Below are 16,209 nucleotides of genomic sequence, written 5' to 3' on the forward strand. Positions count from 1 at the left end.
TGTCGTGTGCTTACGATCTCTGCAGGGACATAAACAGCACAGTTCTTTATATAATACCCGCCAGGGCTTACCAGAGTGCTGTTGCCAGGTAGGGTTGAAATGCCTCCCAATCTCTCTTCCGTAAGTTCACCGCCTGCTCCGGATCAACAGTACTCCCCAAGTCGGGGGAGCTCCACTGAGTTTGCCACTGCGGTGGCGGTGCTTAGCATTCGGATCCCTCCGCGCGCTTCCAGCACCTCCCCCTGCAGCTTCTCTGAGTTCCGGACAGTGCGGTCAGCCTCCTCTATCCCCAACAGGTAGGCAGCTTACCTATGATGGTAGGTTGCGGGTAAAAACCCTCTGTATGCTCTTGATACGACTGTGCACCAGGGCACACTGATAACTCCTGGACTTTTATGAAGGGGTGTGAAGTAGCGGTTCTACCGCTGGCCTAACCGGCCTCTGTGATTTCCTCCTCAGGCTGTCATACAGCCAAATTTCAGCCCTGCTGAACCCCACTTATGTCGGGGGCTATGAGGCAGTGAGTAGGGGCAGTGATTGTAGACACTAGGTCGGAACGCCGACATGGAGCATGCTGCTGTTGAGCTCCGCCCTCAGACCGGAAATCACCCTTCCTGATTGATATTTCTATTAGAAACAACCTTAGGAAGGAAACCTAACTTAGTAGGAAGAACCTCCTTATCGCCATGAAAAATAAGATAAGGGGAATCACACTGCAGAGCTGAGAGTTCCAAGACTCTTCGAGCAGAAGAGATAGTAACAAGAAACAAAACCTTCCAAGATAACAACTTAATGTCTATGGAATGCAACGGCTCAAATGCAGCCAGGTGTAAAACTTTAAGAACAAGGTTAAGGCTCCAAGGAGGATCAACATACTTCACACCAATAAAGATATTTACACCATATCTTATGTTAAATATTTCTAGTAACATGCAGTAAGTAACTCTTTGCAAGTTCCTAACTGCTTTAAAGCCACCACAACCCGACTGCAAGGAATGACGTGGAATACGGCTATACCCCAAAACTTGCTTGTAGATGAAATCAAAATTTTTCTTCAGACATCTAAACTTCACCTCCTCCATACACCAAAGGCAAAGAGAATGACTGGGGGTTGTGGGTGAGGGAGTGATACTTAGCAGTTTAACTGTGGTGCTCTTTTCCTCCTCCTGCTGGCCAGGAGTGATATTTCCAACAGTAATTACTCAGACAGTGGACTCACCATATCTTAGGAAAGAAGTGTATTTTGTTACATAGAAACATAGATATTGATGGCAGATAAGAGCCATAGGCCCAGCAAGTCTCCCCGATATTACCTAACAGTATAAACTTATCTAGTTTGTAGGATAGCCTTATGCTTGTCCCAGGCATTTTTCAACTCCCCAACAGTGTTTGTCATTACTACCTCTTGAGGAAGTGTATTCCATAAATCAATCACTCTTTCTGTAAAGAAGTGCTTCCTCAAATTACTCCTGAATCTACTACCCTTCATCTTGAGATCATGACCCCTTATTCTTGAATTTTCCATTTTATGTAAAATACCCACAGTCACAGTTTTTACTAAGCCCTTAAACATACTTGAAAGTTGCTATCATATCACCTCTTCCCATTCTCTCTTCTAAGCTATACATATTTAGGTCATTAAGCCTATCCTGGTAAGTTTTATTTTTTAGACCATGTACCATTTTGGTAGCCCTCCTTTGCACAGATTCAAGTTATGCCCTCCAAAACTGCACACAATACTCAAGATGAGGCCTAACTAATGATCTATAAAGTGGCATAAGAACCTTACTATTTCTGCTGCAAATACCTCTACCAATAAATCCAAACATTCTGCTAGCCTTACTCGCTGCATTACTACATTGTTTACTAAGTTTTAAATCATCTGAAATAATAATTCCCAAGTCCTGTTCCTCATCTGTAACAGTGAGTAAAGTGTCATTGAGTCTGTAATTAACATTTGGATTTTTCTTCCCTAAATGCATTATTTTACACTTTGCTGTGTTAAACTTTAGATCCCAGTCGTTTGTCCTATCATCCAATTGTTGTATATCACTTCTCATTTTGTCTACCCCCCTGGAGCATCCACTCTGTTACAAATTTTTGTATCATCTGCAAACAGACATACTTTCACCTGTAGCCCTTTGCTGATATCACAGATAAATATGTTAAACAAAACAGGCCCCGGAAATGACCCCTGAGGAACACCACTACTAACAGCCCCCTCTGCTGAATGAACTCCATTTACTAAGACACTTTTGTTTTCTGTCCTTAAGCCATTATTCCACCCAGTTCACAATGTTTGAGTCTAGACCAAGGAGATACAATTTGTGAATTAGTTTATTGTGTGGGACGGTGTCAAATGCTTTGCTGAAATCTAGATATGCTACATCAACTTCTCCACCATTGTCTAATACTTGTGTTACATAAAAACTAACTGGCCTGTAGTTACTAGATTCCTCTCTACTGCCGTTTTTATGAAGAGGTATTACATTTACTATTCTCCAATCTGGGACAGCTCCTGATAATAGTGACTGATTAAACAGATTAGTTAATGGGACAGTTAACACTGATCAAAGTTCTTTTAAAACCCTTGGATGAATATTATCAGGACCCACTGCCTTTTAATTTATTTTTGATAATGCTAACAAAACCTCATCCTCTGTAAAAAGATTAGTGTTAAGCTTGTTTCTATTTTTCGTAGCATCCCTTAATGTAGACATTCTATCTTCACAATCTTTTGTGAAAACAGAACATATTTTAATAAAGTGTTTTTTTTTTTTTGTTTAGCCAATCAGAGCTGACTCCATGGTAAATTCACGTGTATGAGCTAAATGTTATCTATATGAAACACGTGAACTAATGCCTTCTAATGGTGAAAAACTATCAAAATGCATTTAGATTAGAGGCGGCCTTCAAGGTCTAAGAAATTAGCATATGAACCTCCTAGGTTTAGCTTTTAACTAAGAATACCAAGAGAACAAATTGTTGATAAAAGTAAATTGGAAAGTTGTTTAAAATGACATGCCCTATTTGAATCATGAAAGTGTTTTTTTTTTTACTTGACTGTCCCATTAGGAATGGAAACTGGGAAAAAAACTCAGTCTTTAAGGGGTTAAATATCTTAACATGAACAAAAACATGTTGAGGATATTAATGAATACTTATCTTACCAAGTAATCAACAGGATCTTCTGGTCTGACCTTACAACACTCATTCAGCCCCTGTATGATGGTTGGCATAACATTTTTCATTAAATAATTTCTTAAAGGTACAGACTGGGCTTCCAGTAACTCTTGTTCTTGGCGTTTTACTTCCTCAAGACGTTTGTTCTGCAACAGAAAAGTGCAATACAAGAAAAATGGTTTTGATGTTTGTGCGTAAACATGAATATTATAAGCAACATGGAACCTAAGTTTGCTGCAATGCATTTACCCACAGTATATCTAAAATTAAAAGGACATTAAAGGACCATTAAATAAAGTACAGCTGCATAATCAAGTAGTACATAATAAAAAGACAATGCCATAGCACTCTCTGAATTTTAAATGAGCAGTATTTCTTTTTCTGACAATTTTAAAAAAAACATAATTTATGCTTACCTGATAAATTTATTTCTCTTGTAGTGTATCCAGTCCACGGATCATCCATTACTTATGGGATATTAACTCCTCCCCAACAGGAAGTGCAAGAGGATTCACCCAGCAGAGCTGCTACACAGCTCCTCCCCTAACTGCCATTACCAGTCATTCGACCGAAAACATGCAGAGAAAGGAAAACCATAGGGTGCAGTGGTGACTGTAGTTTAATGGAAAAATTACCTGCCTTAAAATGACAGGGCGGGCCGTGGACTGGATACACTACAAGAGAAATAAATTTATCAGGTAAGCATAAATTATGTTTTCTCTTGTTAAGTGTATCCAGTCCACGGATCATCCATTACTTATGGGATACCAATACCAAAGCTAAAGTACACGGATGACGGGAGGGACAGGCAGGCTCTTTATACGGAAGGAACCACTGCCTGAAGAACCTTTCTCCCAAAAACAGCCTCCGAAGAAGCAAAAGTGTCAAATTTGTAAAATTTGGAAAAAGTATGAAGAGAAGACCAAGTTGCAGCCTTGCAAATCTGTTCAACAGAAGCCTCATTCTTAAAGGCCCAAGTGGAAGCCACAGCTCTAGTAGAATGTGCTGTAATTCTTTCAGGAGGCTGTTGTCCAGCAGTCTCATAGGCTAACCGTATTATGCTACGAAGCCAAAAGGAGAGAGAGGTAGCCGAAGCTTTTTGACCTCTCCTCTGACCAGAATAAACGACAAACAGGGAAGACGTTTGTCGAAAATCCTTAGTTGCCTGTAGATAAAATTTCAGGGCACGGACTACATCTAGATTGTGTAGCAGACGTTCCTTTTTCGAAGAAGGATTAGGACACAAAGATGGAACCACAATCTCTTGATTGATATTCCTGTTAGTGACCACCTTAGGTAGGAACCCAGGTTTAGTACGCAGAACTACCTTGTCTGAATGAAAAATCAGATAAGGAGAATCACAATGTAAGGCAGATAACTCAGAGACTCTTCGAGCCGAGGAAATCGCCATTAAAAACAGAACTTTCCAAGATAACAACTTGATATCAATGGAATGAAGGGGTACAAACGGAACCCCCTGTAAAACATTAAGAACTAAGTTCAAACTCCATGGTGGAGCAACAGTTTTAAACACAGGCTTGATCCTAGCTAAAGCCTGACAAAAAGCTTGAACGTCCGGAACTTCTGACAGACGTTTGTGTAAAAGAATGGACAGAGCTGAAATCTGTCCCTTTAAGGAACTAGCGGATAAACCCTTTTCTAAACCTTCTTGTAGAAAAGACAATATCCTCGGTATCCTAACCTTACTCCATGAGTAACTCTTGGATTCGCACCAATATAAGTATTTGCGCCATATCTTATGGTAAATCTTTCTGGTAACAGGCTTCCTAGCCTGTATTAAGGTATCAATAACTGACTCAGAAAAACCATGTTTTGATAAAATCAAGCGTTCAATTTCCAAGCAGTCAGCTTCAGAGAAATTAGATTTTGATGTTTTAAGGGACCCTGGATCAGAAGGTCCTGTTTCAGAGGTAGCGACCAAGGTGGACAGGATGACATGTCCACTAGATCTGCATACCAAGTCCTGCGTGGCCATGCAGGCGCTATTAGAATCACTGATGCTCTCTCCTGTTTGATTCTGGCAATCAATCGAGGAAGCATCGGGAAGGGTGGAAACACATAAGCCATCCCGAAGGTCCAAGGTGCTGTCAAAGCATCTATCAGAACCGCTCCCGGATCCCTGGATCTGGACCCGTAACGAGGAAGCTTGGCGTTCTGTCGAGACGCCATGAGATCTATCTCTGGTTTGCCCCAACGTCGAAGTATTTGGGCAAAGACCTCCGGATGAAGTTCCCACTCCCCCGGATGAAAAGTCTGACGACTTAAGAAATCCGCCTCCCAGTTCTCCACTCCCGGGATGTGGATTGCTGACAGGTGGCAAGAGTGAGACTCTGCCCAGCGAATTATCTTTGATACTTCCATCATTGCTAGGGAGCTTCTTGTCCCTCCCTGATGGTTGATGTAAGCTACAGTCGTGATGTTGTCCGACTGAAACCTGATGAACCCCCGAGTTGTTAACTGGGGCCAAGCCAGAAGGGCATTGAGAACTGCTCTCAATTCCAGAATGTTTATTGGTAGGAGACTCTCCTCCTGATTCCATTGTCCCTGAGCCTTCAGAGAATTCCAGACAGCGCCCCAACCTAGTAGGCTGGCGTCTGTTGTTACAATTGTCCAGTCCGGCCTGCTGAATGGCATCCCCCTGGACAGATGTGGCCGAGAAAGCCACCATAGAAGAGAATTTCTGGTCTCTTGATCCAGATTCAGAGTAGGGGACAAGTCTGAGTAATCCCCATTTCACTGACTTAGCATGCACAATTGCAGCGGTCTGAGATGTAGGCGTGCAAAGGGTACTATGTCCATTGCTGCTACCATTAAGCCGATCACCTCCATGCATTGAGCTACTGACGGGTGTTGAATGGAATGAAGGACACGGCATGCATTTTGAAGCTTTGTTAACCTGTCTTCTGTCAGGTAAATCTTCATTTCTACAGAATCTATAAGAGTCCCCAAGAAGGGAACTCTTGTGAGTGGAAAGAGAGAACTCTTCTTTTCGTTCACCTTCCATCCATGCGACCTTAGAAATGCCAGTACTAACTCTGTATGAGACTTGGCAGTTTGAAAGCTTGAAGCTTGTATCAGAATGTCGTCTAGGTACGGAGCTACCGCAATTCCTCGCGGTCTTAGTACCGCCAGAAGAGCACCCAGAACCTTTGTGAAGATTCTCGGAGCCGTAGTCAATCCGAATGGAAGAGCTACAAACTGGTAATGCCTGTCTAGAAAGGCAAACCTTAGATACCGGTAATGATCTTTGTGAATCGGTATGTGAAGGTAAGCATCCTTTAAATCCACTGTGGTCATGTACTGACCCTTTTGGATCATGGGTAAAATTGTCCGAATAGTTTCCATTTTGAACGATGGAACTCTTAGGAATTTGTTTAGGATCTTTAAATCCAAGATTGGCCTGAAAGTTCCCTCTTTTTTGGGAACCACAAACAGATTTGAGTAAAACCCTTGTCCTTGTTCCGACCGCGGAACCGGATGGATCACTCCCATTAATAAAAGATCTTGTACGCAGCGTAGAAACGCCTCTTTCTTTATTTGGTTTGTTGACAACCTTGACAGATGAAATCTCCCTCTTGGGGGAGAGAATTTGAAGTCTAGAAGGTATCCCTGAGATATGATCTCTAACGCCCAGGGATCCTGGACATCTCTTGCCCAAGCCTGGGCGAAGAGAGAAAGTCTGCCCCCCACTAGATCCGTTCCCGGATCGGGGGCCCTCGATTCATGCTGTCTTAGGGGCAGCAGCAGGTTTCCTGGCCTGCTTGCCCTTGTTCCAGGACTGGTTAGGTCTCCAGCCTTGTCTGTAGCGAGCAACAGCTCCTTCCTGTTTTGGTGCAGAGGAAGTTGATGCTGCTCCTGCTTTGAAATTACGAAAGGAACGAAAATTAGACTGTCTAGCCTTAGGTTTGGCTCTGTCTTGAGGCAGGGCATGGCCTTTACCTCCTGTAATGTCAGCGATAATTTCTTTCAACCCGGGCCCGAATAAGGTCTGCCCTTTGAAAGGTATATTAAGCAATTTAGATTTAGAAGTAACGTCAGCTGACCAGGATTTTAGCCACAGTGCTCTGCGTGCCTGAATGGCGAATCCGGAATTCTTAGCCGTAAGTTTAGTTAAATGTACTACGGCATCTGAAATAAATGAGTTAGCTAACTTAAGGGCTTTAAGCTTGTGTGTAATCTCATCTAATGGAGCTGATTCAAGTGTCTCTTCCAGAGACTCAAACCAAAATGCTGCTGCAGCCGTGACAGGCGCAATGCATGCAAGAGGTTGCAATATAAAACCTTGTTGAACAAACATTTTCTTAAGGTAACCCTCTAACTTTTTATCCATTGGATCTGAAAAGGCACAGCTATCCTCCACCGGGATAGTGGTATGCTTAGCTAAAGTAGAAACTGCTCCCTCCACCTTAGGGACCGTTTGCCATAAGTCCCGTGTGGTGGCGTCTATTGGAAACATCTTTCTAAATATCGGAGGGGGTGAGAACGGCACACCGGGTCTATCCCACTCCTTAGTAACAATTTCAGTAAGTCTCTTAGGTATAGGAAAAACGTCAGTACTCGCCGGTACCGCAAAATATTTATCCAACCTACACATTTTCTCTGGTATTGCAACTGTGTTACAATCATTCAGAGCCGCTAACACCTCCCCTAGTAATACACAGAGGTTTTCCAGCTTAAATTTAAAATTTGAAATATCTGAATCCAGTTTGTTTGGATCAGAACCGTCACCCGCAGAATGAAGCTCTCCGTCCTCATGTTCTGCAAATTGTGACGCAGTGTCTGACATGGCCCTAATATTATCAGCGCACTCTGTTCTCACCCCAGAGTGATCACGCTTACCTCTTAGTTCTGGTAATTTAGCCAAAACTTCAGTCATAACAGTAGCCATATCCTGTAATGTTATTTGTAATGGCCGCCCAGATGTACTCGGCGCTACAATATCACGCACCTCCCGAGCGGGAGATGCAGGTACTGACACGTGAGGCGAGTTAGTCGGCATAACTCTCCCCTCGTTGTTTGGTGAAATATGTTCAATTTGTACAGATTGACTTTTATTTAAAGTAGCATCAATACAGTTAGTACATAAATTTCTATTGGGCTCCACTTTGGCTTTAGCACATATAGCACAGATATCTTCCTCTGAATCAGACATGTTTAACACACTAGCAAATAAACTAGCAACTTGGAAATACTTTTCAAGTAATTTACTATAATATGAAAACGTACTGTGCCTATAAGAAGCACAGAAAAAATTATGACAGTTGAAAATTAATAAACTGAAAAGTTATAGCATCAAATCTTTGTAAAAAACACATTTTTTTTTTTTTTTTTTAAATTCGTCTTTATTAGCAGGGAAAGATAACACAATCACAAGACATTGTAGTGAAGCAAACAAGAGCGGTGCGCAGACCGCAGTTTTTAACCAATCCACACATAAATGACCAACTGTGCGAAGAGTTGCCTATAGGTGTAAGTTTACCATATCATAAAAGAAAATTGATTGCAGTATAGTAAATTGAGCTTTTATCTATGTGACACAATCTCTCCCCATTTTTTGTTTAAGACATCAAAACAATTAAATTAACATATTAACAAATTAAACAATGTTTACCGTAACTATAGTCAAACCAACCCTAATAAATAAAAAAAAAAAGGAAAGAAAGAAAGAAAGGGGGTGGGGGGTGGGAGAGGGCGGGAAACAGGTAGGGAGTGAAGTAACAAAGGAAGGGAGTGGAGAAGCATGTGTCCCCCACCCAAACACCAAACGGTCGAAGCATTGCGGGTTGTGGGGTATTATGACCCACTAGGTTAAAATGTGTCAGGTTAGAACAACATCTCCTCCTGGAAAACCGCACCAGGAGTACCTGTAGGGGGTTCCATGAGCTCCTGCCACTCACCTCTCAGATTCGCCAGCTGCATAAACTCTAGCTGAACAAAAGGCCCAAGGACCTGTCGTTGCAGGGCTGGTTGTAAGGTCATAACAAAGGGCTTCCATTTTTTAAGGAAGGGTTGTAATCTAAGCTTAGTGTTAAGTTTAGTGTCATGCTGTTCCACGAAAAGCTGTTTCATCAGGCGGAGCCTGAACTGGGCTATCGTGGGTGGTTTTCTAGAAAGCCATCTATCTAGTATACAACTGCGGGCCAGAAGTGTACATAGGGTGAGTAGTTTGTGAAGCTGTTTATGCTCAGTCTCCCAGCCAAAAACAAACACATTATTCACCCCTATTTCAATCTCTATTTTAAATGTGACTCTTAACCAATGCTGTAATTGTCCCCAAAACTGTTTAATCTGCGGGCAGAGGAAAAAATAATGCTGTAATGAGGGGGACACCCCACTACATTTAACACATATATCAGGATGCTCAGGTTTCCATTTCGACAGTCTGTGAGGGGTGATGTAGTCTCTGTGCAACATCCTGAGCTGGGCCTCCCTAAGTGGCATTGCTAGTGTAGCTGATCTAGCTGCTTCTATACTATCCGTCATATTTTGTATCGTCAATGTCGGGGCGGTGTCTAAATGTAGGTTAATTAGGGTCTGTGTCTGTATAATGGGTTCTTTACGCTTTATTAGTTGTTTATAAAAGTCTGACATTGAGAAGCAGCCCAATTGAAACATCGTCTGAGAGACAGCAAAGGGAGACCTATTCCAGAACCCCGGGTTGGCGAGCATGAGGCTCGAGACATAATGTCGCACCTGCAAATACGCATAAAAGTGCTTGTTGGGAATGGAAAATTTGGTTTTGAGTTCTTGGAAAGATCTAACCGTGTGTAGCAATGGGTCCACCACATCACCCACCGTGCCGAGGCCCAGAGATTTCCAAATACGGAAAGGTTTATGCTCGTTCCCTGCCGGGAATTCCGGGTTGCCTACAAGTGGCAGAAACTTTAAGGGGGGGTGGGTAAGTCCCATATGATTATGAATTAATTGCCACGCTCTCAGGGGGTCCTTATATAGGACACTGGAAGCTATTGATTGTGGAATATCTTTCAGTGGGGCATAAGGGAGATATGCTAGAGCGATGGGAGCTAGGTTCGCTTCCTCCAATGGGGCCACACAAAAGTGGGAGGTGCCCAATTGCCAATCAGTTACCAATCTGGCCAGGGCCGCCCAGTTATAAAGCTTTAAGCTGGGAACGCCCAGACCTCCACTGAGAAAGGGAAGTTGAAGCTTCTCCAGGGCTATGCGGGGTTTCCTACCTCTCCAGATGAAGGCGGACATAGCTTTGTTCCATATGGCTAAATCGCCCTTGGTCATAAGGAAGGGCAGCATCAACAGAGGATATAATATTTTCGGTAGTAGGGTCATCTTGACCAGGCTGACCCTGCCCGATAATCCCAGTGGGAGAGTGTTCCAGCTATGAAGTTGTGTGGCTATACTCTTACATCTCTCAGAGATGTTGAGCGTGTACATCTTGTGAGGGTCTTTATGAACCTTGATACCAAGGTATGTTAGTGCCCCCTGTACCTCCACAAACGGGAAGGAATATCCGGAGTCGGGATGTTTGTTAAGCCACAAGATCTCCGATTTGGATGTGTTGATTTTATATCCCGAGAAGTCTCCGAACTCGGAGATAGTATGCATTATACACGGTATGTGTTTAGAGGGTGAGTCTACAAAGAGTAGCATGTCATCCGCATATAGAGCTATTTGAACTGGATTATTTCCCAGCACAATGCCCGGAAAAGAATCCCTCAGTTTGATGGCCAGAGGCTCCAGAGCCAGATTAAACAGAAGGGGCGACAGGGGACACCCCTGTCTGGTGCCCCGCTGCAGTCGGAAGTCTGGGGAGAAGAGACCATTAACCAGAACGCGTGCTACTGGAGTGTGGTACACCTTACGAATCATATCTAAAAAGGGGCCCCTAAAGTTGAACCGTTGCATCGTATCTATCAGGTGGGGCCACTCCACACGGTCGAAGGCCTTCTCCGCATCAAGCGATAACAGGAAGGCCTCCGCCGCACTGGATCCCTCTCCCCTCTTGCCCAGGGACCAGTAGTGATCAATTACATGAAGCACCTTGCGAAGATTAGTTACCGAGGATCGTTGAAACACGAAACCCGTCTGGTCTGGATGTACTAACTGGGGGAGGGCGGTTTTTAATCTGTTGGCCATTAGTTTGTAATCTGTGTTAAGCAAGGAAATGGGACGATATGATTCAGGAAGAGAATTATCTTTACCCGGCTTGGGAATCAGGGTGATGTGCGCAGAGGTGAAATCCCGTGAAGGCAATGCCTCCTCTTGAAAGAAAGCATTGAAGAGTTTGGTCAGTGAGGTGCCAATTTGTGGTAGAAGGATTCTATAGAAGTCGGCCGGAAGACCATCCGGGCCCGGAGCCTTCCCAACAGGCATAGACTTCAAGGTAAACGAGACCTCTTCCAACGTGATGGGAGCATTCATAGCATCCACCTGATCTTGAGTTAGTTGGGGTAGATTAAGAGATTGCCAGAAGTGTTCCTTGGAGACCGGGTCAGGGGAGTCCTGACACGCGTAAAGTCGTGTAAAATACTGAGCGAAGCAATCTGCAATTTCCTCGGGGGAGGTGTATGTGCGCCCGTTATGTTTAAGTGCCGCAATGTTAGACCTTGAAAACTTTGGTTTAGTTAGTGCCGCCAGCATTTTGCCTGGTCTATTACCAAATCTGTAGTATTTACCAGCCATCTTTAGCAAACCTGAGGCCGCCTGATGTCTCATGAACGCTTCCAGTTCAGCCTTGCTGGCCACGTATCTCTCATACGTGTCAGATGTTCGAAAAGAGCAATGGGCCTGGTAGGCCCGGGACAGCGTTTTGTTAAGGTCCAGGTATCTGAGTTGCGTTTTGTATTTAATTTTTGAGATGTATGAAATTATGGAGCCGGATAGGACCGATTTTGCTGTCTCCCAGAAAAGCTGGGCATTATCTATATGTGCCCTATTGTCGGTATAGTAGTCAGTCCAGGCCTGATGTAGAAATTTGACAAAGGCCTCCGAGGAGACTAGGTATGTAGGGAATCTGAGAGTGTTCCTGTTTGCTCTTGGACCACGTGCGCCCAGAATCAGCGCCACTGGTGCATGATCGGACAGGATAATATCATGTATATCACAGGTCTGGACCTGAGCAATCAGGGATTTAGAGACCAAAAACAGGTCAATCCTCAATAAAGTATGCTTGGCCTTGGCTAGGCATGTGTAGTCCTTACCCTCTGGGTGGTGTAATCTCCAGATATCACACGTATTAAGGTGTGTCTCAAGCATATCAAAGATCTTGGATTCATATCTCGCTTTGTAATTTTTCTTAGGATCTCTCACTAGGTGAGTGCCCAGCCAGGCTCTATCCAGCGTGTGTGAGGGGGAAATATTAAAGTCTCCACCTATAATCAATCTTGAATCCATATACGGGGAAAGTCTTTGGGTTAAGTGCCTCCAAAAATACGTTGATCTATGATTAGGTGCATAAATGTTGCAGAATACATACTTATCATCGTTGATGTCTGCCTGCAGGATCATAAATCTGCCATCACTATCTAGATATGTATGATTAACAGTCACCTTAAGTCGTTTGCCAAATAGGATAGCCAAACCTCTACTGGCACTAGTGTGTGAATTATAGAGAACATGACCCACCCAATCCCTCTGCAGTTTAGAATGTTCCTCATCTGTCAGATGAGTTTCCTGCAATAGGGCTATATCCGCACCTAATCTCCTGAGGTGCGTAAGAATTGCCCGCCTCTTAACGGGGGAGTTGATGCCCCCTACGTTCCAGGTCAGAATTTTAAGGGGCATAGGAGACTAAATTAAGATAGCATGGGGGATTGATAAACCGGGACAGAGCCCGAAGGGGGGGGGGGGGGAGGAATGAAAAGGTGGGGATGGGAGGGTTGGAAGAGGGAGAGAGGAAGAGAGAGAGAGAGGGAAAGAAAGTAAAGACAAAGCAAAACAGAACAAAACGAAACAAAACAAAACAAAGCAAAACAAAACAAAGCAAAACAAAACACACAATATCAACACCCGTGTAAACCCTCCTAACAGAGTGCATAAATCAAACGGCTGAGCCGCCAGCAGTGTCATAGGCTTGTAACATAAGTGCAAGAGTGACAACCCAACAAACATTGAGATGGCTAGAGAAACTTTACATTTAGACAACCTCTTTCTATAACACCTGAAAAAAAGAAAGGTTAATAACAACAGTGCAAACATCAGAGTTATTGTGTTATAGTGCAGGGTCACAGGAGACAACCAAGCAAGCAGCAGGTTGGTGAAAAAAGCAATATGTTTAAGTAATCCTTTTCCAAGATACATGAAAACAAGCGAGGGTAAGTCCCCCTGATCCCACCCACCCCCATCCCAACAGTATGCATGGGCAAAACTTATAAGAGTTGTTTCAGAAAACCTGGCACTAGAGTAAAATAATTTAAATATACTTGCGAATCCTTTTCGTGTGACAGCAGGTGAATCCGTGCCTGAGATATAGTGGTAACTAAACCTGTCAAAGAGAACATGAACATTAACATATCCCTCCCCCCCCCCACATTGCAATCGGGCCCATTGGCAAAATTATAGGCGGCCAATATATCAAACAGAACACTTGTTGTAAAAACCGCTGTCACTAGCTGGGGTGAAAAAAGAAAAGTCAGAACAACACAAGAGCATGTAAGGGCCCAACAAACAATGCACAATACCAAATTTTTAAACTTTTTAAACTTAGCGTTTTTATCCAAACAGGTACGCTCCTTTAGGAGCCAGTCCTCAGCTATTATCATGACCAAAGTGGCATACAGTGAGTAGGTAAATAACCTCTCCATTATTTTAATACAGTTCAATGGGAAAGTCCAGGATCGATCAGAACTCCTATTGCTAATCAAGCAGCTGGCTGATGGTCTTCAGTAGCCAAATAGCTGCGTAGGGCTAGTGGAGAGTGGAAATATTTTATGCCATGGGGCGTTTGAAGGCGCAGCTTGGCAGGGTAGAGTAAGGCTACCTGGCGTCCCTGTTCGTGTAATTGCGAGCACAGGGGGGCAAACTCCTTTCTTTGTTTTGTTACTTCAACAGAGAAGTCCTGGAACAACAATAGCTTGGAGTGTTCAAAGATAACTTCTTTGTGAGATCTGTAAGCCCTGAGGATTCTAAGTTTTTCCTGAAAGTTTAAACATTTAAAAATGACCTGTCTGGGTTTCTGATTAGCATGTTCAAGAGTCCTTTCAGGCCCTATTCTGTGGGCTCTCTCCACGTCGATAGGCAGGATATCAGGGGGTAATCCCAGCAACTTGGGGAATGTGAGGGCAGTAAACTCCAAGAGGTCCTTCCCTTTCACCGACTCAGGGACCCCTACAATGCGCAGATTGTTGCGCCGACTTCTGTTCTCTAAGTCGTCAACCCTCTCACGCAGAATTTGATTTTGTTTTAGTAATTGCTTAAGTGATGCTTCAGAGGTGACCTGCCTATCTTCGACATCTGAAATGCGGGTCTCAGCAGCACTTATGCGGGAGGAGAACTGGCGGACCTCGCTTGTGAGCGTGTCTACCCCAGATTGCAGGGAGTCCATTTTTGGGAGAAAGAAAGATTTAAGCTCCTGCAGCAGAGATTTGTGGTCCTGAGTAGGCGATGTTAGGCCCAACGTGTTTGTGTGAAATTCACTATGCACTTCTACACTGTGCTTTTGTTGTTTTTTATCTGCTCTTGCCCTTTGACTCATGATTTCGCTAGTGGAGGGAGGTAGTCTCTGGAAATATTTATCTACTTTCATGTACCCTGATAAAGTGCCACTTGTCAGGGGTTATTGCAGGTGCGTGACAAGAGTTCTGATTTATAGTATGCCACCAATTCCGAGTATGAGGACCTGAACAGATCAATATTGTGGCTATGAGGGCCCCAGCGGTGCGCAAGAGGATGGGGATAGGCCCTGTTTACAGTGAGGGAATCCCCAGGACAAGCTGTACAGTCCTTCGTTCGCGGCCGTGGGGCCTGCAAACAGTTAATGTGCTGGTGAGTCTGAGCAGTTAGGTGGCTGGTATCTAAATAAAATATGGCCTCCGGGCAAGTTGGGCAGTTTAAGCAAGTGGTGCACACAGCCACGTGGTGGGCCGCGACCTCCACGGGCCTCAAACTTTGGTATGTCTCCCCCAGCCTATGTAGTGAGGTCTCAGTGTATAAGGCACAGCGTTAAGGCAGAATCAGTGTTTCTCACTAACCGTAACAAGCAGGGTCGATTCGGTTTTACCGGGCGTAGTTAGGCCTCATGTAGCGTGTCTCCTTCTCTGCTACCAGTGGTTCTGTTGTCCAGAGTCTCTCTCCGAAATAACCCAGAGCCGAGATGTCCTGCTATGAGGGTATTCAAGAAGAGCCCGGTCTTTCGGTGAGTACAGTGTGGAGGAATGTGGCGCCTTGCCACTCCGTGTAACGGCTCCGCCGTTTGTTGCGTCCGGTGGAAAGGGCGGGTGGAAAAGCCCTTCACAAAATACCTTTTGCTGGCGATAGCTATTATTAGCCCTCCCAGAGTGAGGAAAAGTCGTGGGGTACTAGAACGGTCCGTTTTTAGGGAAAAAAGCAGAGTTTTTACTGATGTTGGAGCGGAGCTCCTTCTGCATGCGACCGTTCTGTAGACCCGCCCACCGGAAGTCCAAAAAACACAATTTTAGCAAAGGATTGCTCCCATTAGCAAAGGATAACTAACCCTGATAGCAGAAAAAAAATACAGAAATAAACGTTTTTTTATCACAGTCAACTACAATCTCACAGCTCTGCTGTGAGTGATTACCTCCCTCAAAACAAGTTTTGAAGACCCCTGAGTTCTGTAGAGATGAACCGGATCATGCAGGGAAGACAATAAACTTCTGACTGAATTTTTTGATGCGTAGCAAAAGTGCCAAAAAAGGCCCCTCCCCCTCACACATAACAGTGAGAGAGATCAGTAAACTGTCATAAATTAAATAAAACGACTGCCAAGTGGAAAAAAATAGTGCCCAAAACATTTTTTTCACCCAGTACCTCAGAAAATTAAACGATTTTACATGCCAGCAAAAAACGTTTAAC

At 43.9% G+C, this 16,209-nt stretch overlaps 1 protein-coding gene across 1 annotated transcript in view; it reads right to left on the minus strand.

Moving 5' to 3' along the window:
• AK7 (adenylate kinase 7) overlaps positions 1-16,209 on the minus strand; it is a 177,037-nt gene that overhangs the window by 11,550 nt on the left and 149,278 nt on the right. Inside the window, exon 17 of the mRNA XM_053697496.1 lies at positions 3,171-3,329. Within this exon, the coding sequence (XP_053553471.1) occupies positions 3,171-3,329 (159 nt within the window). The remainder of the gene's footprint in view (positions 1-3,170; positions 3,330-16,209) is intronic.

The sequence above is a fragment of the Bombina bombina genome, chromosome 1 (assembly GCF_027579735.1).
Source record: "Bombina bombina isolate aBomBom1 chromosome 1, aBomBom1.pri, whole genome shotgun sequence".
Classification (NCBI taxonomy): domain Eukaryota; kingdom Metazoa; phylum Chordata; class Amphibia; order Anura; family Bombinatoridae; genus Bombina; species Bombina bombina.